This window comes from Chelonia mydas, chromosome 3 (assembly GCF_015237465.2).
Source record: "Chelonia mydas isolate rCheMyd1 chromosome 3, rCheMyd1.pri.v2, whole genome shotgun sequence".
NCBI lineage: Eukaryota > Metazoa > Chordata > Testudines > Cheloniidae > Chelonia > Chelonia mydas.
The window spans coordinates 96,038,892-96,064,465 of record NC_057851.1 but is presented as its reverse complement, the minus strand read 5'-3'; the positions used below and the strand labels follow the sequence as shown (position 1 = coordinate 96,064,465).

The window sequence follows — 25,574 nt, the reverse complement described above, 5'->3', positions numbered from 1 at the left end:
TCGTCTCTCCAGCCTATTTTCACCTTTCCTGACTGATATTTCTGTTATTCACATTGTTGTTACACTATTCTCTATCGACTCATGCTCCAAAACTAAGACTCGTTCCAGTATTCCAAAGCGGAGTTCCCAGTACCACCACCTGTACTGAACGAGAGAGCGAGATCAACATTGATAATTAAGGTTGCCTAAAACTTCCCATTAAAAGCCTGTTTTCAGTAGCTTATAACTGTCAAACTTTAACTGTTCCAGCTGAATTTTTTCCATGCTGAAAGTCTGCTGTTTCAGAAAGTTTCAGCAGAAACAGTTCAGCTGTTCCTAAAACAGAGGATGGGGAAAAAGGTAGTTTTGCTAATGCTAATCCCCTTCCCCCAACCATTCTTCCCAGCACTGTAGTGCCTCCAGGCTTTGGAGCTGGAACCTGAGATTTGGTAGGGGGAGAGTGCTAAAGTTAGGTGCCTTTTGCGGTCTCCATGAAAACACACCCCCATTTTACAGAGTGGTAAGACTCTGAAAATTGCCATTTGCACAAGCTCAGTAAAGTTCATAGATGCTTGCTGCCAAAATTTCCTCTATACTGAGCAGTAGAGCTGATCGAAAACCCAATTTTCTGTCAGGAACAGTGGATAGAAAATGTTCAACACAATTAATTTTTTCATGAAAAATGCCTGTTTTCCATGAATTTTTTCTTGTGTGTTGAAAAAGTGAACAAGTGAAAACTAATTATTGATTTTAAAATGCTGACACTGTGCCTCATGGGAGTTGTGGTTCAGGTGCTTCCTGTTCCTATTCTCTCTGGGCTGGGCTCCCCTGCTGGACTTCATTTCCCTTGATGTACCACAGCTGTGTGACTGCCACAGTGCATTGCCTCTCCTAACCCAGATGCTGGGACAATGGCTGACATTGCAACCTTAAGGTTTTTAATGTAGTTTTATGTGTTTGTATGTGTGTGTCTACACATGTATTATAGCTCTTTACAAATCCTTAGAAAACTAGATCCTTTCCTTGCGAAGTTTATAGTTTAATGCAGGCAGAGAAAAACAACACAAATGAAAAGTTTGTTTTGTTAGAGGTTGAGTTTTACTGGGAGTGGCCCATAGATTTGCTGCTGTTTTATTTCTCTTATATTCAAATTCCCTTATCAATGTTTGAATTTAAGATGTACCTCACACACCACGGAGGCTGAAGATGGCCTGATTGCTACAGACTTTTCCCCGAATCCCTTGGCATATAAAATAAACTAGCTTGGATTCCCCTTGCACTCAGACTCTGGGGGCCACACTTATAGGTGACAGTAAGTGTAAATTACATACTAGTCAGTGTAAATCCAGGTAAGGTAGAATTTGTCTACGCAGTGTTGGAACCAACCTAACTGAAGGTGTGAATTGCAACCAATGTAGTTATTTTGGTTCCATTTACCATGAAGAGAAGCCCTAAACCTAAGGGAGTCTAAAGTGCTGTAACATGCACTTTGAGGGTGTAGACTCCAATTTACATTCTCTCTAGCGTTCCTTAGGCAGACTCACCTCTGAATTACGCCCAGTATCTCTAGCTGTCTGTAATCTAGTGGTCAATAAGACATCTATTTTGAGCCCTGTATCCACAGTATACACATTCTGCTTTTATGCAGTGTTTTTACTAGCTTTCTATTTTAAGTTGGTAAGAAATATTATGACAAACTTGCCTTGTAAGGGAATTGTTCAAAGCTGAGAAATTTGGGGAAAAGGAAGATTCAGTCACAAACTCTTGCAAGGTGATTTGGTAACCAGTCCTCCAACTGAGTGACTAAGAATCATCAAAAGTAGGATGAGAGAGATGAAAATCTAGAACAAGTGGTGAACGTACAGAATGTGTAGAGGACAAACTCATCTGGTCTCAGCTGCTGCGTTGTTCTCTGGGTCACCTAGCTAGCTAGCCTACACTTCTGTCCCCTCCATTCCTTGGATTCCAGTTCTTGTTTCTCAGCCCCCTGCTGACTAGCTCCATTGAACAGTGCAGGGAGCATGTGCTGCAATCAAATTAACTGCCTCTTGTGGGGAAAGCTGGAGAATATAGGCTGCTGTAGGCAGGTGTCATCATGGCAGAGTAGAGAAAGTAAACAACACGCTGGGTGCCTGGCTGCAGCCAAATGGTGAATTTCACAGCAGCTTGGGAAAATGCCAGATTACACAGCCAGAGAACTGCAGAGTCCGCCGGGCTCTGGTTGAGATGAATGGTGTAGGTCACACCTCTCAGAGCTACTGTTTCAGGATTTCTGCAGAAGCAGGCAGATGGCATTCAGTCAATTTACACTCTGGTTCTCTCTACAACCATGAGACTTTGAAACATAATTTTGTTAATAAAAAAAAATATCAGATTCTGGAGATTGGGGCTCTAGTTTTATTATAGGTTGAGATTTCAGTTTCTAGGTCAGCACAAACTCACATACCCCTGTTACTCCATCAAGAAGTGTCGTTATAACACTCAGATACCTACTCCCTATCTGGGAATTTTTTAGTAAATAATGCCACATCATCATACAAATAAAAGAAGAAGGTGAAAAATAGATTAAGTAATTAAATATAGAGGTTAAGTAATCGTGTCTTCACTTTACAAATCTAATTCTGCAGAATCCTCTATAGAAAATTCTCCAAAGTGGTAAGTAGAGCTGGTCGTAGAAACTTCCACAGAACCATATTCCACTGGAACATGCAGTTCTGTCAAAAATGAAGTACTCTGCGAACTCAAATAGATTTTGTTGGCATTTTCTTTAGGGAAAAAAAAAACAGAAAAAAAAGTTCAATGTAAAAATGTCCCATTTCAACATTTCCGGAACAAAATGTTTCAATTTTTTAAATGGACTTTCCGCTTTGAATGATTAATTTATATTATATATATATATATAATAAAAAAGTCAAAATTAAAACAAAACATATAGCATGACCTTAAATGACTCTCCCCCCCCGCCCCAATTTCCCTTCACAGCTAATTTTAAAATTTTTGTGTTTGCACCACTTCAGAATGAAGCCAAATTGTGAAATCTCAAAATCCTTTTGCAAAACAGAACTTACACCCTCCACACAGCTCTAGCAGTGGGATCCTCAGGGTATGTCTATCCAGCAAACAAAACCCCAGGTCTGGTCTGTGCCAGCTGACTTGCACTTGCAGGGTCTCAGGCTGCAGGGCTGTTTCATTGCTGTGCAGATTTCTGGGCTCAGGCCAGAACAAAACCCCAACAACAAAGGAGCTACACTTTTGAAAATATGAACATGTAAGTAAATGAGTTTCAGTCCAACAAACAGTAGTAGCAAGAAATAAGCATAGGTGAAAAGTAGTTATCATGAAGCAGTGATGTAATTTCTGTGGTTTAAAATTCAGTCCTTGGCCATTAACACATTTAATGACATTTTTTGAAGAGTCTTAATTAGTTAGAAAATAAATTCAGACCCTGTCAAGCCCCTTTGTTTCACTTTGTTGAAATTAACCAAGGACTCAGAAAAAGTACTACGGGTTCTGTCTTGTGCTCTGCCAATTAGTCTAGCAATAATTAATTACCAAACCACCTTTATTTAAGATCTTGATTTGGGATTTAAGCATTAATTAGCATTGTGCTGCAAATGCAAATACATTGGCAAGATCCTCATTGGTGCTCCAGAGCCTTCACAGCACTCTAAAATCCCTAGCTCTGGCCACGGGAGGATTCCTCCACATAGGCATTATGGCAGATTGCCATAAGGCTGCCCGTCCAAGGACTCCAATTGCAAGCTCTGGGGCAGGAGGCATGCCACTGGATACAAAAGGGGCATGCATGTCAGGAGAAGGGTTTCAGCATCAACACTGTGGAGATTCTCGGCAATACAGCAGCCCAGAGGGGAACCTGTGGGGCTGCTATAATTTAGATACATCCGTAGGGCTGTCTACATTAATGCATGGGCCCTGAAGTGCAAAAGTGGCTTAATGTCAACTTGGCTCCCCCACCCCTACGCTGCGAGTTCTTTACTGCACCTCTAAGAGCGCAACACTATGAAAATATTTCAGAAATCAGTATTTTTTTTAAGAGTATCTCAGTTTTTTATGATGGAGCAGACATTATCTTTATTTCTTTAAGCTGATGGAAAAGACACCCTTTCATCTGACAAGCTAAGGCTGACCCTTGCTAATTCACACTAACTGCCTCTTTCCACATGATATTTGAGAACGAGCAGTTTAGACAGCAAACAGTGACTAAAGTTGTGGTGTGGAGTGAATGAGACTGTTGTCCTGCAGATCTGTGTCTTCCAAGGTGCTGACTTTCCAAAGTGCCGGGGGGTGCTTGACTCCTGGCTCTGCCCAGGCCCCACCCCCAATCCACCCCTTCTGCCAAGGCCCCACCTCTCTCCCACCTCTTCCTGCCCAGTTCCGCCTCCTTGCTTCTCTCCCTTCCCCTCTAGAACCTCCTGCCCACCACAAAACAGCTGATCCCGGTGGGTGGGAGGCACAGGGATGGAGGGGGTGGCGCTGATCTCCGGGGCCCACCGGCAGGCAGGAGGCGCTGGGGGGAGCTGATATGGGGCTGCCAGTGGGTGCTTAGCACCCACCATTTTTCCCCCCTGGGTGCTCCAGCCCCAAAGCCCCCATGGAGTCAATACCTATCTTCTTTTGGCCTGTAATCCATTTACAATTGCTACTGTGTAATCCAGAGTAAATCTATTGAAGTAATTTAACATTTAGGCCCTCAATGGATAGGATGACTTCTTCTCTGACTTCTACCAGTGTAAATCAGCAGTAACTTTACTGAAGTAAATGGAATTATACCAGTGTAAAGCTGGTGCAAGGTCAGAATCGATGGAGGGGGATGTATAGTAACTGAGACGGTGTCCAAAGGAACACTGCCTTATTTCATGTACGCACTCTGAACAATGAGAACAGAAATAAAAAATGAACAGCTGCCTCATTCCTCATTGGTGCACTGTCCAACCTACCAGAAGGATGAGGTATGAAATAATGTTAAGTAATCATGCAAGTAAGGACTATGACTGGAATTTTCAAAGGGGCATAACTAGATTTGGGGCCCAACTTCAATTGAAAGCCAATGAGAATTAGGTGCCCATTTCCTTCTCTTAGGTCCCTTTGAGGCTGTGTGGGGAACCTTAACTTTGGTGAACCCTGATTCTGAAGTGCTTCACTTTGCATCCTTAATATTCTTTCAGTGTAGTTTTTTTGGTGGAGTATATTTTTTTGGTGGATATATTTTACACGTATACAACTCAGCATGGGTAATCAGCTATTTGCAAACTCAGTGGAGAAAAATAATCTTAAAATGAGACTTTGTATGCCCGTATTCAATTCAGAGCTCATTTTGACAGCTGTGATAAAGTGCTAGGCACAATCTTCCCTGACCACAAGAAGACAAAAAACAGAGGCGTCAAATATGCTGCTGGCATAAAAGGGCACAACTCACTGAAGTCAATGGAATTGTGCCTCCTTATATCAACAGTGAATTTGACCTATAAACCGAATCACAAAGTAGTAGCACACAAATAATTTAGCTTTTATATTGAAGATCTTAGTGCCAGAGATAAAAATACTGCTATGTTACCTCTAGTTTCATTTAAAGTTGACAGCTCATTTTCTGTCTCCTCTTCTTCACACTCTTCCTTCTTAGCACAGTCCTTAGCTTGCTGTCCTCCTCTGGGGAAAACAAGGTATTCAGGTTTTATTAACTTACATTAAACCTTTTAAATATGACAAATGTCCTTATTAACTATATGACAGTCCCTGCTACTTACACAAAGAACACTATACTATAACCATAAAGTGCACCAAAAGGTTTTAAAGGGTCTATACTCCCATTGATGGAGATGTGTAATAGTTCCTACTGTCCAAACTCTGAAATGGAGACTCAAAAAGGATGTAGCTAAAACTCACATATGTAAGTTTGTTGTGTTCAAAGCTTTAAATCTGATCTAAGATTCCACAATGCAAAACATTCAAATTAATATAGGTACAGAGAATTGGCAGGCAATGCAATTATTAGGTTGGTGTTGCACCACCTCCTACGCAAAGGAAAGTTGCTCAATGACAAACAGATGGAACCCTTTGTCTTATCATAGGCCTTGTCTACACAATAAATGCTTTCCTGGTATACCTTCATTGGTTTAGTTATATTGGTAGAACCCCCTTGTGTAAATGCAACTTATGCTAATAAAAGGAGTTTTTCTGTTGGCATAACAATTCAACCTCCTTGAATGGCGCTAGCTATGCTGACAGAAGCACCCTAGTATTGGCATAGCTGTGTACAGATTGGGGGTTTTGCCAGCAGAGCTATACTGGCTAGGGGGTGTGGTTTCTCCTACCCCCCGCCTCCCAATCCCTGACTGACATAACTATGCTGACAAAACTTTGTAGTGTAGACCTGGCCTCAGAAGCTATTTTTAAAATACATATAAATATTTTGGGCTTAAATTAGACTACAGGCAGATGGGCACAACTTCACTGACATCAGCAGTGTTGCACTTGATACACTGAAAAAAAATGGTACAAGGAATTTAGGGACTAGAGAATCTATGCCTTATGCTATATTAGTACACAAAATAACTAGAGGCATTATAGCGAAGCGCAATGCAAATATGTACAGCAGGAATTCCATGCTTTGGCACAAATGTAAAGAGTTGCTGTAGTTTCAAGCTTTTATTTATATAAAAATTTGGTTTCTAACCCTATGTGCAGAGAATGCCTTATGAATATAAACTGAGGCAGTACACGGACTGTACACACAAAATGAAAGCTCTGGGAAATACATGACTTCCCCATTTATCTCCATGGTTGTTAACACTGGAACCTCATAGTGACAAAGTACATACCAACTTTTAGCTATTTCTCAGAAAGCCATTTTAGTAGAAATATCCATATAGTGGGCTTTATCCAGTTTGGTTAAATGCATTACAGTTAAAGAATATCAGATTTATTTTGCAAATTGGCTCCATTTAATTCTCAAATTTGAGTGTTCATGTTTCTTAATTGTAAATACTTTCATAGCTGACTACTTATGTTAGGTTTCCTTTGCAACTGTGGAAGTGCTATAAATCTACCTTAAAATTATAATTGCCCAATTTCTTAAAATATGCTTTTGGATCCAATCCTGCCAGCACATTTATCTATCTTCAGTTTTAATCTCTTGATCATTCCAGGTTGTTCCAAGGGGAAAAAAATTGCAGATGTTGAAAGATGCAAATAACTGAATGTTCTAACATTTTTTTAAAAATATGGATGTCTAGGAGGAAGGGAAAGAGAGAAAGTCTGAAAATCTCTAATGGAAACACTTTGGGAAAATCTGAGGGCACTAGGTGATCTATAATAGGATGCCAGAGAGCTTGGAAACCTCCTCAGCTTTGTGCTAAACTGTTTTGAGCTTTACACAGTCCTTTAACAGGTATCTTGATAAAAGTCTATTGTATACTCAGAGTTAGGGCACAATGGCCCTCTTTCCTCTGTTAAACTGAAAAATAATCCTGTGGCATTCAGTGGGGACTCACCACATTTGAAAATCAGGCCACTGATTTAGGAACCTATGTATGAATTGAGAAGGCTAAATCTAAGACTCCTACTTTTGAAGATCTTGGCCGTGACTATTCTGTTTGAGGCAATTATCTTTTACCTCTGTACATGATTGTATCCTTCTAATAGGTTAAGAGTGAGCTTTTGTTTGTTTGCAATTAATTAGTGTTACTGTATCATGCTCATTAAGGGCTTGATCCAACTCCCACTGAAGTCAAAGTCTCTCCACTGATTTCTGAAAGACTTGCATCAGGCCATAATTGCTTCTTATAAAATTAAAAACACCTTTATGTATTGTCAATATTGTACTTGCTGCCTACATTTTATAAGAAAAATCTTTAATGACCTGGAATTATAACCAGATACTTAATTTACCTTTTATTATACTAGCTAAAAATAGCTGGGATCAATTTTCTTCTTATGTTTTATCTTAATTTTTGTACTCTGTATGTTTCAAGGTGTTTGAGTTATGATATATTTTCCACTTATTAAAAAATAGAGTCAATAACAGAATTTGAATGTGCTGTCCATATATATAATTCTCTTCCATTTTCTGTTGGCATACTGTTGATCAAAATAAGAGGCCCTATGGTAATTTTTCTTTGCTTTGTCCTGTATTTCACAAACGCAATTTCAGTTTAAACAGAAATTTCACAGAGGTACTCTTTTAGGCAGCAGTGTTGATCGTGAAGAATCATATTTGGGATTATAAAAAATCTTGACTATTACTGATAAAAGTATCACTTCATTTTTCCTATTATTTTCTATGGAAAATCTACAGTATCTATTTTCAGGAAATGGATTAACCTTTTATTGACTCTACTAATCCAAACTTTGCATGGAAGTTTAAAGATTATATGCCTAGTACCTGCAACAAAGTTGATTGATTACTTCCATTACAATTTCATTTCCTTTCAAAATACTCTCACCATAAAGTAATTTTGTTTTCTGATTTCACAGACTGGAAATGTGTCAATTCTTGAACCAAAAGAGTTATCTGAGGTACCATAAATATGCAGTGTTGTAGCTGTGTTAGTGCCAGCATATTATGGATACAAAAGTGGGTGAGGTAATGCCTTTTATTAGACCAGCTTCTGTTGGTGAGAGAGTCACATTCTCGAGCTTACACAGACCTCTTCTTCAGGTCTGGGAAACTAAGGCTTTGTCTACACTAGCCCTTTTGTTGGTAAAACTTTTGTGGTTGGGATATGGAAAAATACACCCCTGACTGACATAAGATTCACCAACAAAAGTGCCAGTGTCGACAGCTATGTCCACAGACAGAAATGCTCTCCCATCGACAGAGATACTACTGCTTGTTTGGGGTGGTTTAATTATGCCGGCAGAAGAGTTGTCTCCCACTGGCATAGAGTGGCTCCATGGGAGACCTTACAGTGGTGCAGCTGCAGCAGTACAGCTGTGCCATAGTAAGGTCCGTAGTGTAGACATAGCCTAACTCAAAGTGTCACGACTAAATACAAGATCTGAATAGATTGTTTAGTATACGTAGTTAAAACGTATTTCAAGGGACCATTCAAGGTGAAGTGGCAGTTTAACACTTTTCCAAGTCATAAGGAGGAAAGCAACTGGGAGGGGGTTACAGATTGTTGTACTAAGCCATAAATCCAGTGTCTCTATTCAGTCCATGATTTTCAGTGTCTAGCAAAGTTATGAATTTAGGCTCTAATTCATAAAGAGCAGGATGGTAAATGGTCCTGAGACACATCTGAAGGGGGCAAAAGCGCAACTTCGCATATTGGACCACCTGGGTGCAAGCGGAAATGTGTCTGAAGAGTCTCAGACACATCCGAACTGTTGTGAAAGGCTGAGGCTGAAAACTGAGGCAAAGGTAGCGAACTGTCTGAAAACGGTCAGTTGACAGAAACACTTTCAATGTCATGGAATCTAACAGGGCCCCAATAAATCTGATTTTCTGAGTGGGAGCCAAGTTGACTTCCTGGTGTTTAGGAGGAGACCCAGACAGTCGAGCAAGTGCAACGTGGTGCTGATGTGAGCAAGAACTTCCTCTCTGGATCTACCCATCAGTAACCAGTTGTCCAGATATGAGAAAACGTGAATTCCCTTCTTCCTGACATACACCCTAACAATAACCATGCATTTGGTAAAAACCCAGGGGGAAGAAAAGAGGCTGAATAGAAGCCCTGTGCACTGAAAGTGGCGCTCTGCCATGATGAATCAAAGGAACTTTCTGAGGCTCCGCAAAATTGCCACATGAAAAGTAGGTATCCTGAAGTTCCAGAACAACAAACCAATTGTCCTGAGACAACGTAGGGAGAACAGTCCATAGAGTGACCATTTTGAATCTCATGTACCTGATATATTTGTTGAGGTCGCAAAGATCAAGGATGGGTCTTACCCCTGCCTTGGATTTGGGTACAAGAAAGTACTGGGAGCACAAATCAAGAACTCGGTGTTCCAGAGGAACTTCCTCCACTGCTCCCACAGGCAGCAGACCTGCTTCAGAAGCAATATCTCACGAAAACGGTCCCTGAAGAGGGACAGGGAGGGAGGGTGGGGAGAAGAGATGGAAAGGAACTGGATGGCATAACCTGAAATGATGGTGCTTAGGACCAAGCTGTTGATGGCAATCAAGTCCCAAGCATTGTGAAAGTGGGCCAGCCTGCCCCAAAGGAGGGAGATGAGGAGGGAGAAGCAACAACTGGAACAGTGCTTTGAACCAAGGAGTCAAAATGGCTGCTTGGGGAAGATCAGAAGAGAACTGGCTGAACCCAGAGCCCGACTGCTTTCTCCTGTGGGACCTATCCTTCTTTCTGGGGTAGTCCCATTGCCTCGGAGGAGGGAAAGGCTGGACAAATGTGTGATACTGCTGCCTCTGTTGAAAGCCATAGTGAAAGTTGCCCTGGTAATATCTGTAGTGCTGACTGCAGTGGTGCTGAGGAGATCTGTACGGGCCCTACTTCCACAGCCTGTGGAGAAAGAACACTGGGGTGTTGTGCCAAGAGACCTGAATGTTCAGCAGCTCGTTCAGTCAACGGGACTACAGATGATGCAGCCCTGGCAAAGTCCTGGACCAAAGGAGAGGTCAGGACTCAAGGTGGAGGAGGTCTGTAGCTGCCTGGTACCCTGCCGACATGGAAACAGTTGGTGCTGGCATCTCCCTCATCAGTACTGGACTCAACAGATGCCCAGGGGCCGAAACCGGAGTAAATGGTACAGGGCTTTTAACCTCTATACTTGGTACCAAGGAAGGGATAGACATATCCAGGCCATCCCCATGTGGTGGCACTAACTCCGTGCCAGTCCACAGTTTTCCTGGGGGAGGTGGAAGAGTCACCCCAAGACCTTGAGCGGTCTCGATTGGTCTTAAAACGACCCTTTCCTCGGCATAGTTGACAGGGAATGGCTCCTCTGCTTCTTCAGAGAGGTGCCTGCTCTAGAATGTGAAATGGAAGCACACTCAGAACCCCACGACAGTCTCCAACCTGATGAGGGCCTCAGTACCGACGCAGGTGCTGCTTCAGGCAAAGGTCCCAAGCCACTTGAGTCAATTTCTAGAACAATCTGCAATCGCACAATGCTCTTTAATGTGGGCCTCACTGAGACAAAGTGAGCAACCATGTGTTGGGACCACAGTTGGGAATTGTTCCCCCACACGAAGAACAGTGTTTAAACCCCCATGAGGGCATCACCGAGAAAATCTAAATGATCATAACTACTGCTAATCTAACACTCAGGATACTACTAACTATTTACAACAAGAGAAAACTAAACTAGTTGAGAGGTTGTGAGGTTAAGACCACAGGCCAGAGGAGCGGCTACAGCCACATGGTGCGAGCGCTGCCTCTCTACAAGAACTGGTATACAAATTTACACTGGGAGTGCACACACCTAAGTGGAATACACGGAATACATGGCTACGTCTACTCGAAGTTTTCAATTACTGCTATGTAATTTTTTTTATTCGTAAACATCAAAAAGTAGATTTGCAGATTCTTTAATTAAAGAAATCACTGAGTAGATCCAAGTTTCTGGGGATTGAACTGCTTCTTAATTAAACAGTAAGCTTCAATAATCTAAACATTACTTTGAGATATCTACTCTATTTGATTAACATTCCTAGGCAGAGAACTGTATCTCAACTAATTTGCTACTATCACCACTTATAATTTGGGTGTTCTGAATGTTTGAGATAACGTGAAGATGCACAGAATTAAGCAAGGCTGGCTCATTCTAGTGTAGGATAATAGCCACCAAAATAAGGTTTCAAATCTGCAATGAGTTTAACTTGAGTAGGTTCCTTTACCCACATGAAGTCATTGATATGTTTACATTTTAATTTCACATATACGGACAATAGCAACTTTTCTGTAACACTAGTCAAAATTTAGATTGTTTTAAAAACTAGCTTAAACTCATCTTGCTCCTTTCAGCCCAAACAATTAATACAAAACCTTAGTGAGTTAAATAAGCACTTTTCATTTAAAAACGTGATTTATTTTTAAGGAGAACGCAGCGAAATTCCTCACCTCTACACAGTCAATAATTTCCCTGTTCAGGAATATACGTATCTCTTCATTTTTCCCTATGGTCTGCATTATTCACTGGCTGTATACATTATGACACACTATTTATTCTAGTCTTTAATTTAGAGACAACTGCATGGCTTCCTTGTGTCTCCTCACGCCTTCCTGGGAATTTCACTAATAAATCACTGTACTGTATGTATGTAACAAGCTGCATTTCACACGTAGTCTCCAAACAATATATATTTCAAAGGTAGTTGAAAGACACATACCTAGAAGGTTTCTTGTCTTTGGCATCACATAATAGAAGTTCTTTGCAAGGAGATTTATTTTCTGTATCTTCCTGCTTTGTCATCTCTGACACAGATTTCCCAGATGATCGATTATGAGCTGAAGATTTTGAACCAGTGTGACCAGGGCTAGGACATTTTCTGTCACTATTAAAACAAATTGATAAAGTTTTGAAATCTGAGCTGTCAGTTTATTTTCTATGTGGTTGAAGATTCATTGCTGTAATTAAAGAAATATTGATACAGCAAGAAATCATATATTTAAAGAAAAATAAAATTTCCTTCCCTGCTACTAACAAAACTTTACAAACTGACAAAAGTTCAGCTCCAGCCACAACTTCAAAGCAGTAGATATATAGCTATTTTTAGAGCACTAGCACCAGTCCTCCTAGCTCAAGTCTGTCGACCTGGGCTTGGAGGCTCACTGCCACTTGCTCTGAAATGCTGTGTAAATTTACCGTATAGTCACAGGTAGAACTCCCACTGACTTCAATGGGAGTAGAGTTTGCCCAGCACTGAGTGCTTTTGAAAAGCCTACCAGTATAACAGTAATACAAAAGAACTTTAAAATTTCTTTCCATTTTTGCTTTAAAAAAAATGTATGCATTGCTGTGTCTTGGACAATCAAAATAGATTAGGGCCTGATACTATTCCCATTGAAGTGAAGTTACTGTAGGCACCAATGGAACTAGTCAGTTTGTTGTCAATTTCACTTTCTAGTTCTAATACATTAGCACAATCCTACAATCTGGGGATAATTTAACCAGACAGTGAACCTTTAATAGCTGAACACCCTCTTTGTTTGTAACCGTAAAGTGGGGCTTCTCCATGAAAACAGCATTTAAAATACTACATATTCAAAATTCAAGGGCATTATACTAGGTGAAATTCTGGAGTGCAAAAGAAGTCACCATTAGCACATTCCACTCAAATGTAGCCCTTAGAAATACTGCACACACACACACCCACCCCCCCGCACTCTAGGTGTTTGCAATTGATTTTGGTGTAAAAACCTGAAACTGTTGAAAACAAACATATGACCAGCCCCTTGCCACCACAACCATTTTCTCCCCAGTGCTTCTAATAAAAAATGGTTATTAACCTTTCCAAAACGCTTGTTCTTTGAGAGGTCTTGCTCATGTCCATTCCACGTTAGGTGTGTGTGCGCAGTGTGCACCGTCACCAGAGATTTCTTCCTCAGTGATATCTGTCAGATCAGCGCTAGCGACCTCTAGTGCCCCATCATCAGGCGCCGGTATAAGGACCCGGACAGCCCCACACCCTGAATAGCCTGATTACTATGAAACTGTGAGACCACCTGTGGGAGGAACGCTGGGTGGGGCGCAGTTGAACCATGTCCTTACAGAACACTTTATATGGGGGTTCCAAAGTAAGGGCCCTGATTTCTGAGACCCTCCTGGCCAAGGTAATTGCTACCAGGAAGGCAACCTTCCAGGAGAGATACGACTGATGGCACAATGCCAGCGGCTTAAAGGGGGAGAGCCCGTGAGTTTTGCCAGGACCAGGTTTAGGTCCTATGGTGGGATAGGTTTGCAAATTTGAGGGTAAAGTCTCTAATTCCTTGAGGAAGCAGATGGACACTTTGTGTGAGAAGACCAACCTACTGTCCACTGGAGGGCTGAGACAGCCACCAGATGCACTTTCAGAGATGAAAGGGCTAGGCCCTGGTGTTTCAGATGGAGCAAGTATTCCAGCACGGACTGGAAGGGTGACTGAATTGGTAAGAATCCTCACTGGGAAGACCACACAGAGAAACGCTTTCTCTTGGCTAGATAAATCACTCTAGTGGACAGTTTCCTACTACCTAGCAAGACCTGACGGACTTGTTCTGAAGAGGCCTGCTCCGCCGGGTTCAACCATGGAGATTTAATGTGGTCAGGTGGAGAGTCCTGAGGTTCAAATGGAATAAACATGTGATCTTGCAAGATCAATTCCGGGAGGGTCAGGAGTGGCAGCAGGGGTCCTACTGACAGATCCAGCAATGTGTCAAAGCAGTGCTGTCACGGCCATGCTAAGGCTATAAGGATGACCCTTGCTTGGTCTCGCTTGACTTTCAGAAGGACCTTGTGCACCAGAAGAATGTGAGAAAACACATAGAACAGGAGTTCTGTCCATGGAAATAGGAAGGCATCTGAGAGAGAGCCAGGGCTATGACTGCAGTGAGCAAAACTGATGGCTTTTCCTGTTCTGTTTGGTTGTGAACAGGTCTAGAGGGGAGATCCTCACCTCTGGAAGATGGATCTGGTCTCCTCTGAGTGAACAGATTACTCATGGTGAGAAGAGAAAGATCTGCTGAGGTGATCTGCCAAAGCGTTCCAGGCTTGCGGAAGATGGGAAGCTTCGAGGTGGAAGGAGTGTTTCATGCAGAAGTCGCACAGGCGAATGGCCTCTTGACACAGGGTAGACGAGCACACTCCTTCCTGTCTGTTGATGTAAAACATGGCTGCCACGTTGTCCGTGAACACTCGTACAACTTTGCCCGTGATCTGGGGTAGGAACACTTGGCAAATTAAGCAGACGGCTCTGAGCTAGCTGACGTTTATGTGCAAGGAGAACTCTTCCTGGGACCACAGTTCCTGAGGTGCTTGAGGTGAGCCCCGCCCAAACTGGATGCATCTGAAATTAGGGATATGGAAGATTGGGGGGTAACAAAGTTAACGCCAGCACATACTGAACGGAGATCTCTCCACCAGTCGAGAGAGACAAGGACCAGGATAGGGATTATAAGCACCCATTCCAAGTGGTGATGGTTCAGTGACTACACATAAGCCAGCCAAGCTTGAAGGGGCCTGAGATGTAGTCTTGTGTGCCATACTACATAAATGCACGCAGCCATGTGACCCAAAAGTTTGAGGCAAAAATGGACTGTTGTGACCAGGTGGTCAAGGATATCAAAGGTCAAGGATATCAAAGCCGACATTGTTTGGAACCGAGACTCTGGGAGGAAGGCTCTGGCCCAGGTAGAATCGAGCACCATTCCAATAACCTCTATCCTCTGGAGGGGATGAGATTCGACTTTTGCTCATTTATCAATAGGCCCAGGGCACGGAAAGTGGCTGGACCAGGCTGATGCTAGCTTTCACCTGAGCCTCGGACCAGCCCTTGATCACAGCCAGTCATCAAAGTAAGGACAGACTTGAACGCTGTGGCTTTTGAGGAAGGTCGCCATCACTGGCATGCATTTTTTGAAAACCCGAGGGGCTACCGACAGGCCAAAGGGGAGGATGGTGAACTGGCAACAGGTCTGGTTTACAATAAATTTGAGGAATCTTCTGTGGCCCCGGAAGATGGAGATGTGGAAATAGGCATCTTTCAAGTTGAGGGTGGCATACCAGTCTACTGGAACCAGGGAGGGAATAATAGAGACCAGGGAGACCATGTGGAAACTCAGTTTCTTGAGGTAACTGTTGAGGCAACGCATGTCTAGGATGGGTCGAAGCTTCCCCCCCCAACCCCACCCCCTTTGGCTTTCGGTATTAGGAAACAGCGGGAGTAAATCCCTTTCCCTCTCAAATTCTGAGGCACCTCCTCCACAGCCTCTACCTGCAGGAATAGGACTAGAACCTCCTGGACTAGAAGTTGTTCCTAAGAGGGACAGGGATGGGGGGGAGGGTGTAAGGGAGGGAAGAAAACTGAAGAGTGTAACCTTCCTCCACTGTACTCAGTACCCAGTGGTCCGAGATGAGGGACCATGACAGGCTGAAGTGGGAGAGTTGGTCTGAAAACAAAAAGGGGGCAAGATCCGGTAAGGGAACTGATATAATGCCCTCGGGTGCCCCTTCAAAAGTTCTGTTTGGGGCCTCCCGGGTATCTGTGAATACGGTAGTGAGGATGAGGTGCAGGGGTGCAGTTGCCTGTGCTTGTAACCCCTGCTCCGTTTTGAAATGGGTCCTGGCAAGGCAGCAGAGTTGAGAAGCGGATCGGCTGTTGAGGTCTGAAATGCTTCCTTGAAGGTGCCGGGAGTAGAGGCCCAGGGAGCTGAGGGTAGGCCTGGAATCTTTTGGACCATGGAGTTTTGAGACCGTCTGCTCAGAGAAGAGGGAAGTTCCCTCAAAGGGAAAATCTTGGATGGACTGCTCAGGTGGCAGCCCTGAAGACTGGAAGCAGGAGCACCTCCTCATTACCTCAGCCGAAGCCATCGTTCTGGCTGCCACATCAGCTGCGGCTAGGGCTGCTTGGAAGGAGGCCCTGGCTATGGTCTTCCCTTCCTCCATAACAGCAGAGAACTTTTGCTTGGAGTCCTGTGACAACGAGTCCTTAAACTTTGCCATGGAATCCCAAATGTTATCATCATACTTCCCCAAGCAAGCCCTGCTGGTTGGAGATGCAAACCTGTTAGCCACCCATAGAATAAATCTTTCTACCGAACAGATCTAGCTTTTTAAAGTCCTTTTGCTTGGGGGTTGTGCCTACCTGCCCTTGTCTGTCTCTCTTTGGCCACTGTGACCACAAGGGACCCAGGAAGGGGGTGGGGATTCAGGTATTCATATCCCTTGGCAGGAATGTAGTACCTTTTCCCTGCTCTCTTTGAGGTGGGAGGCAGAGAGGATGGGGTCTGCCATAGTGACCCGACTGGACCCGTAACGACGTAATTGAGGGGTAGGGCCACTTTTGATGGGCCCGCGGCAGCCAAAATGTCAATGAGGCTATGTGAGGACTCTTTAAGAACCTCCACCTCTAGCCCCAGGTTAGAAGCCACAATTTTCAATAGTTCCTGTGACCTCTAAAGTTGTCCTGTGACACCAAGCTGTTCGGTCCCAAGACAGCTTTGTCTGGGGAGGAGGAAGAGACGTGTACTGGTGGGGGGCCTTCCTCCTCCTCTTCTGTACCGATCACAGCACACAGGCCTAAATCCTGAGTGTCAGTACTGAGCTCGATACCAGAGTCTGGGTGAGGTGCTGGATGGCGTGGGAGTCCTTCTCTTGGACACCACCGAGTATGAACAGCTGGAAGGCAGTCCTGGTACCGGGGGAAAAACCCCACAGATTCCAAAATGGCCATTGGACCTGCCAGGTGCTGGGGTGGCACCCGTGCTGAGAACCAGTGGGATGTAAGTTAAGTACTACTGACGGCCTCTTGTTTGTGTGCAGGGCTCCACCTCCAACTCAGCGGATGAGTCATCTTGAGACCACAATGGAGTGCGGGCTGGTACCCCTGCTTCTGCCGGCTGCTGCTGAGGGTCCAAGAAGTCTCCACCGATGACGGTAGGACCGGTTTTCCCTGATCGGTACCAGAAGACCTAGTGCTGGATAGCAGCTCTGGGTAACCTGTTCCCTTCTGCTCGATGCTCTCGTCGGCAATGGTAGTTGCCCCATCAGGGTCAGCAGAACCTGGAGTGTCATCAGGTCCTTGGACGACACAAAGGCCTCCAAGGTGGACGGCACCTTAATCCCACTGGCACCACAATATTCCCCCACTGTCGGTGGATGGTCCCGCACCAGACTCAATGGCACCTGCGAACAAGGTGCTGCAAGTGGAGCGGGAATGGCCTGACAGGGGTCACACTCTGCTTGCTTGTCCTTTCCTGGTTCCAGGACGCATCCCCTCTCGGACCATGTTTCTTGTGCTTCTTTCTCAGTACCAGAGATGTTAAACGGTGCCGAGAAACGTGTTGCCAGAGGAGCACTTCACACCGACGCCAAGGTGCTCGATGCCAAGTCCGACTAGCTTGGCTCCAACGCCAGCCTAAGTGCGGCTTTTATCAGGATAGCCCTTAGTCTAGCCTCCCTGTCCTTTTTCGTACAAGGCTGAATTTGTGGCAGATTTGACAATGCTATTGTACATAAGCTTCCCTCAGACACTTCAGACAGCTGGAGTGTAGGTCGCTGGCCAGTATGGGCTTGTCGCAGGAGGTGCACGGTTTGAAGCCTGGAGACTGCGGCATTCCCGGCCCCAGGGGCAGAGTATGCTCCTCTAAGCTATAAGAGGGTGGTCTAATTAGTATGCACTAATACTATATACCCTATGTACACTACTACTAGAATTAAAACTGAAGATAACTAAATAGAGAACAAAATAAATCACTGACTGTCTTGCCTAAGCAAGAGAAGTTGTTTGAGTGGCTGTCACGGGTAGTAAGAAGGAATTGAGAGGGTGCAGGGTTGGCCGGACCCCTTATATTGGTGCATGAGCACGCAGCATCACAGGACACTAGAGCAATTTTCCACTGAGGGAAAAATCTCCAGCAACGGTGCATGCAGCGCATGCACACCTAACATGGAATGGACACGAGCAAGCACTCGAAGAAGAATAAATCGCCCCAGGGCCTTAACTCCAGGCCTGTTGCTGCTTATTGCAAAACTCACCCCCAATAATTTGATTCCCCACTTCCCCGCCAATAAAACCAAATTTATTAGGGCTGTTTTTCAAGCATCAACACTCATATATACACACATCAGTTAAACTAATCTAACAAATGTAAAAACAAAATGAATCATTTCCACAAGTGAAATTAACCATTAAACAACTGATTTTAAATAATAATTAACATCTTAATGGTCTGTACTCTTGCTAAATCATACATAATGAAATCAGCATCAATTTTTGTCAGCTCAATCATCTGCAGGCTCAGCTCTGACAGGGCCATTTCTTCTCTGGAAATAGCAATGTAGAGAAAAGCACAGGTTTTTCGAGACAATAGAGCCTTCAAGTTCTGTAAATTATGTAATATAGCATTTAAATAAAATGATATTATTGTAAGTTGTTAATACTATTTAGATCTTAATTACTTGATTACAGGAGAGGCTGATCTTTCATTTACTTCTGTCCTTCTGTTCTTGGGGACAGATGGACTGGCTAGCGGCATCTCTCCACTTAAACGATCTGGTAAAATACGTTCTTTGTTCAAGTTGACGTCAGAATATGGGCAGCTGACAACACAGAAAATTGAAGAGGAGAGGAGAAATACTTCCATTAGCTCAGACACTGAACAAACTCTCTTTAGTTTAAGTGAACTGACTATAGATTCCAGCCTGAAACAATGAACAACAAAGATGGAAAGAAATATTCTCACTTTAAATTATCATCAAATACACTAGATTTTTGATATGCCAACCTGTCTGCACCTATCTTACTCTTTCTTTCTACAGCAATTTACTACCACAGGACAGATATTATGGCATAAATTCTAGAAACCAATAGAAAACCAAGCACGGATGGATGTTCAGTAAAACACCAGCTAAAAGGGAAAACTGGAACTGTGCTACTAACCAACCTCAAGTAGCAAATATTTCCTGCTATTTCACAAAGAAGCAAACCCGCTGTGTTGCTGTCTTGATGCTTTTATTTTCAAATCGGCTCTTTCCCCACCACACAACTACCTCAGAATACTAGCCAGACTCCCATGGATACTGGTCCTCCTCCCATCTAGGTTGTCCTACTGATTTCTGAGTGGTCCAACAGTATTGTATTGACAATATACACCAGACATCATGCCCAGTTATCCTTTCCTTCGGTACTCCCCCCAACCTACATAAACTATTTGTATGGATTAAACAGAATCATGATACCATGGTTATTTGTCCTGCAATACATTTTACAGAAAGAGTTACCACTACACTATTCAACTCTGACTAGGAACAGTGATTGGCCCACATTCTGATTGGCTGTTAGCATTTTAAAAATTATATTACATTCAAAAATATGTTAAAAGAATGTAATTTATATTAAAAAGCCAAGCACTTGAAAGGTAGGAAATGCCAGATTGACAGTTGTTCACAACTGGCCCATCCTGTGCAGTGAATGAGGCAGGGATCTATGGAAAAAGTAGTATTTGATCATGTAATTAAAGGCATTATCATAATACACACAACGGGGCTGAATTAAGATTGCCAGGAAAACCATAAAACAGACATTTACGATCTTTAAAGTCCTTGACTTTGCAACCTAAATAGCATAGTTTTCATATTGGGAATTTCCTAGTTTATTTTTTAAATGAGCAATGGTAAAACTCAGTTTCATTATGTGCAGCTCTAACAATCTCTCCATCTTCTATCAGCAGCAGAACCCGGAGACCTCAGCATCGCCCTACCTGGCAAACTACATTAGATGGCAGCAGGAGAAGGCTGTTATCCCAACAGGAAGATGGTCTGCTGACACTATGTACTGGGTCCAGAGAATGGTCAAGGAGAGCCCAGTCCAGCTCTCTCTCTCTTTCCAACCCTGGGAGACGAAGGACTCTCATTCCAAGGGGTGTCCCTAGAGTAAGGGGGCTGAGCCTTGTGTAAGATCTGGAGAACCTACAGAGCTCATCTTTCTCCACTTCATACAAGAAGTTAGAGCAGTTCGTGCCGTATGTGGTGCCCCTGGGAATGGAGGGAATAGGAAACTGGAGCCATATTCTGCATCTGAGGGGACTATAAGGGCAGCCCAGTTTGGCAATCTCTTGCCCACTTCCCGTGCTTAAGGAAGTTCTTCCTTGATCTGATGCCCTCAAAGGGGAGGGATGGGATGTGTGCCAGGTCCAAGGAGGAGGAGCTGCTGGGGGGAAGCCCAGCTTTCTCTTCCACTCTCCTGCTATATCTGATTTGTCAGCTCCCAGCTGTTCAGCGCAGTGTCTGCTGCTAGAACTGCTTTGGCAGGTATGGGAGCTCAGACTCAGGATGTTCACTGATTTTGGCAGGCTGCACCAATGTTTTCCTCAGGAATTCAAGTTAGAGAAGGAAACAGTGATTTTTAACCTTTTACAACATTATGTCCACGAGGCCATGTGACCCAAGAGCTGAAAGCAAGCACACCCTGTTGTCATTGGGTGGGACTTGAAACTTTGGGAAAGGAAGACTATGGACTGACACCTTTCCACTGGGAGGTAAGTTGTGGCAGTCCTGAAGTTGAGGACTATGAAAGTTATGTGCTATATTGACTGTAACTTAGATTTGTCCAAATTCAGCTTCAGGTCCAGACAGGAAAACAGCTTCCTGATGATTAAGATATTGTTTTGGATCTGGTTGCTTGATGCTCCATGAATTAGCTAATCATCAAGGTATGGAAATACTTTAACACCAGAACGATGGACCTGGGTTGCTACTACTGCCTTGCAGTTGGTGAAGACCCCGGGGCAGATGACAGTCTGAAGAAAGTATCGCCAAGTGGAAGTATGAGTCCTGCAGATCAAGGGCAGCATACCAATCTCCAGGGAAGGGATGAAAGAGGCAACAATGATCATCCTGAACTTGATTTTTTTGATTAAATAATTTGCTTGTTTAAACCTAGAATAGGATGTAGGCCACCAGATTTCTTTGGGACCAGGAAGTACTGGGAATAGAAGCCTTTGCCCCTGTGTTGATAAGAAACTTTTTCTGTTGCTCCCAGTCAGGGCCAGCTCCAGCGTTTTTGCCGCCCAAAGCAGCAAAAAACAAAACAAAAGAAAAAAACTTGCCGCCGAACACGGAGGCGGAGTGATGGTGCAGCTGAAGAAGAGTTGTGTCCCTGCCGCTGAATTGCCGCCGAGCGCGAAACGCGCTGTGACAGAGCGGTGGATTGCTGCCCCAGAGCTCTATGTCCTGCCGCCCCTTTACTTTTGCCGCCCCAGGCACCTGCTTGGTTCGCTGGTGCCTGGAGCCGACCCTGCTCCCAGTTCTAGAAGAGATTATTGTTCTTGAAGTAACACAATCTCGGAGAAGGGTCCCTGAAAAGGAAAGAGGAAGGGGAGTGGGAGAAGGGGAGAAAGGTAAACTGGCTAACATATCCCTGACTCACTGTGCCGAGTACCCATTTGGTTGACGTGATGCTTTCCCAAGCACAGTGAAAAAAGGGAGAGGTACGATCTGAAGGGAGAAGACATGCTGTCCTTGATTAAGATGTCAAAATGATTGCTTGGATGCTACAACTGTTGGGTGATTAGGGCTTTCTGCCAATGAAGACAGTTGGTGACACTGAGGAACCCTGGAGCTTCTTTTAGAGACATACCGTGACCTCTGTTCAAAAGAGGGTCTGGAATAAGATGACAGTCTAAATCCGTGGTTTTCAAACTTTTTTTCTAGGGAACCAGTTGAATAAAATTGTTGATGCTTGTGATACGACGGAGCTGGGGATGAGGGGTTTGGGGTGAAGGAGGGGATCAGGGATGGGGCAGAGGTTTGGGATGCGTGGGTGAGTGCTGCGGGATGGGGCCGGGAATGAGGAGTTTAGGGTGTGAGAAGGGGCTCTGGGCTGGGGCAGGAGAGGGTTGGGTTCTGGGTTGGGGGGTGCAGGCTCTGGGGTGGGGCTGGGGATGAAGTGTTTGGGGTGCAGACTCCGGGTCTGGGGTGGCTGGGGCAGGGGATTGAGATGCGGGAGGGGGTAAGGGCTCTGAGCTGGGGCCAAGGATGAGGGGTTTTGGGTGCAGGAAGGGAGCTCAGGGCTGGGGCAGGGGTTTACCTCTGGTAGCTTCCGGTCAGCAGCGCAGCCAGGGTGCAGAGGCAGGCTTCCTGCATGTCCTGGCACCGCGGACCCTGCTGCACCCCAGAAGCAGCCAGCAGCAGGACCAGCTCCTAGACAGAGGTGCATAAGAGGCTCCAAGTGGCTCTCACCCGCAGGCACTGCTCCCTCCCTGCAGCTCCCATTGGCCCGTTTCTGGCCACTGGGAGTGCAGAGCCAGTGCTCAGGGTGGAGGCAGTGCACGGGAGCCGTGTAGCCCCCCTGCCTAGAAGCCGGACCTGCTGCTGGCCGCTTCCAGGGCACAGCGTGGTGTCAGAACAGGTAGGCACTAGCTTGACATAGCTGGGCAGCCCACCATCGACGGGACTTTTAACGTCCTGGTCGGCCGTGCTGACCAGAGCCGCTAGGGTCCCTGGGTGCCGAGCAAGGTGACCCAGTACTGAGTTGTGATCCAAACATTGAAAAACATTGGTCTAAATTGTTTCCTTTTTGTAACCTGAGTGTAAACTCCGAATGAATGACGCACTGCACAAGAGTCCTTTAGTGTATGCATAGTGTCATCTGTTTTGGCAGAAAACAGTTTAGACCCCTCAAAAGGTAAGTCTTCTCTTGTATTCTGCTGCTCCCTTGGAAAGCCAGATCCCTGCAGTCAGAACGAATGCCACACACAGACTGCAGCAGCTACAAAACATGAGGTCATATCAGCAGCGTCTAAGATGTCCCTTGGAAACCAAAGCGAAAAACTGTTCCCTGTATTCTTCTGACAGTTTTGTCATTAGTTAGAAATTGCACAAAAATTAATAAAATCGTACTTTGACAAAAGATCCTGATAATTTGCAGCTCTCATTTGAAGACTGGCAGTTTTAATCCAACCTCTTGAATTCCTTATCCCTTGAAGAGGCTTTTGAGTGTGATTGATGGGATCACTCATTAGTGGCTGTGCCCAGGATCAGGAATCAAGAATCAAAAACTGGGTGGGTAAAGAGCCAGTCAAATTCTTGCTGAGGGATTTGGTATAGTCTGTCCATTCATTTGGCTACTGGGGGTATTGAGGCTAGAGTCTGCCAAAGGCTTTTCACTGGCTCCAGCAAGACTTCATAGATAGGGAGAGTAACTCTTCCTGGGACAGGGTTCTGTAAAATATCTAGGAGAGTATAGGGATTCTCTTGCACAAGTTCCACCTGCCCGCAGAGAAGTGGCTACCCTCCTCATGAGGGCCTGAAAAACTCTGAAATCCTCTTGGGATTAGGGTAGGGGGACAACTCTAGAGGGATGGCCTCATCTGGTGAAGCTATAAGGATTCTTCCACTAATTCTCCCTCCTCCATGGGGTCCAGCTCAGTGGGATGGTAGCAGGATGCTGAATAGTGCTTTACTGCAATGGAGGAGTAGGAAACTCTTCTAGAGTGTGACCGAGATGGAGGTCTTGTGTCTCAGAGCAGCCCAAGACCAGCAAGGCCATGGAGAATACTGCATAGCCTGAGCCATCCACGGCAAGGGACCCCATGCTGGGATTTATTTATAGGAGGACCAGTCTTGACCTTTAGGTCTTGTAGTAGTAGAAGGCCTGTAAAATCATCTAAAGGAGCTCTAAGGAGAAACAGGTTCATCTCTTTCAGAGTAAGAAGAGATATAAGCCTCCTCAGAAAGGGTAGGAGCAGTTCCCATGGGATTTCTAGGTGACCTAGGTATAGGAGACACACTTGGTTCCAAAGAAAGCAAGGGTTGGGGTTGGCAGAATGGTGATGAAATGACTAGTGCCGGTGATCTGGGCATAACTGATCGAAGAGATGACTCTCTCAGAGATGGAAGGCATAGCATCAGGTGCTCTGACGGGGCTGATGGAGCGAAGCACCCCAACAGGGGAGATGGAGCGGAGCTGAGGAAGCGGTCATTGGTTGTAGTGAAGGAGAATCCAGACGGGAAAAACAAGGGAGATCCCTTGCGTGTGCCAACAGTGCCACGTGCATCCATGGCGTGTCAACGGTACTGGTGTTGTTGAGTGCATCAATGGTGACAGTGAAGCTAATAGAGGCTGAAATGGCTGAAGAGAAGCAGAAGAAGAAGGACCCAGAACAGGTAAGACACTAGTCTTGACAGTCCTGAAAGAAGGTACTGCCTCAGATGGGACCAGTGAGTACTTGGATTTGTGAGACCTCACACTTGAACCAGAGGACTTACCAGAAGATTTTCTGGGAGAAATCAGAGACTTCGTATTCTTGCAAGCATCAGAATGCTTGGAGCATTTGGACAAAGCGGACAGAGATGACGAAGAATAATGTGAGTCACCAAACTTGCATCCCAAATCAGAAGTAGCTGGAAAGGCGCTCCTGAATAAGTGAGTCCCTGCCTCATGGTCAGGACCCAAGTCTGAGGAAGGACTCATCACCTCTTTCCTCAGGAGAACTTAAAGATGAATGTTCCTGTTTTTCAGTCCTGGTGGGGAAGGAGGAACAAATAGGGCATTTGTCTCTCACATAGCCCTCACCAAGACAAATCAAACAGCTCTTGTGCCTATCTGCGACAGGTATAACAGCTCTGCACATGGCAAACTGGGGATTTTTCCCCCCATAATAAATCCTCCAGGTACTACTATAAATGATAATATAAATATAATTAACTATACTATATATACACTAACCACAACTATATACACCAAAAATTTCTGAAAGCTTGCTAACTGAAGTAAATGCTATGGAGAACATCAACTCTCAACAGGTGGTGAGAAGGAAGTAAGAGGGAGGCAGCAGACATGCCCCTTTCATGCCCTCATCTGAGAGTATGAGAGCAGGGACAGATGTGATGCTTAGTGGTACTGTTGGCAAAAGTCTCTCATTCGAGTGCACTGGGTGCAGATACACCACCTACAGTGGAATGCATATGTGCACAAT

General features: G+C 44.5%; 1 protein-coding gene across 6 annotated transcripts in view; it reads right to left on the bottom strand.

Annotated features, from left to right (window-relative positions):
• L3MBTL3 (L3MBTL histone methyl-lysine binding protein 3) overlaps window positions 1–25,574 on the bottom strand; it is a 140,802-nt gene that overhangs the window by 8,639 nt on the left and 106,589 nt on the right. For all 6 annotated transcript variants that reach the window (XM_043542885.1, XM_037894779.2, XM_027823206.3 and 3 more), the window contains 3 exons: window positions 19,057–19,197; window positions 12,290–12,454; window positions 5,555–5,646 (listed from right to left, as the gene is read on the bottom strand). In XM_043542885.1, the coding sequence (XP_043398820.1) occupies window positions 5,555–5,646; window positions 12,290–12,454; window positions 19,057–19,197 (398 nt within the window). The remainder of the gene's footprint in view (window positions 1–5,554; window positions 5,647–12,289; window positions 12,455–19,056; window positions 19,198–25,574) is intronic.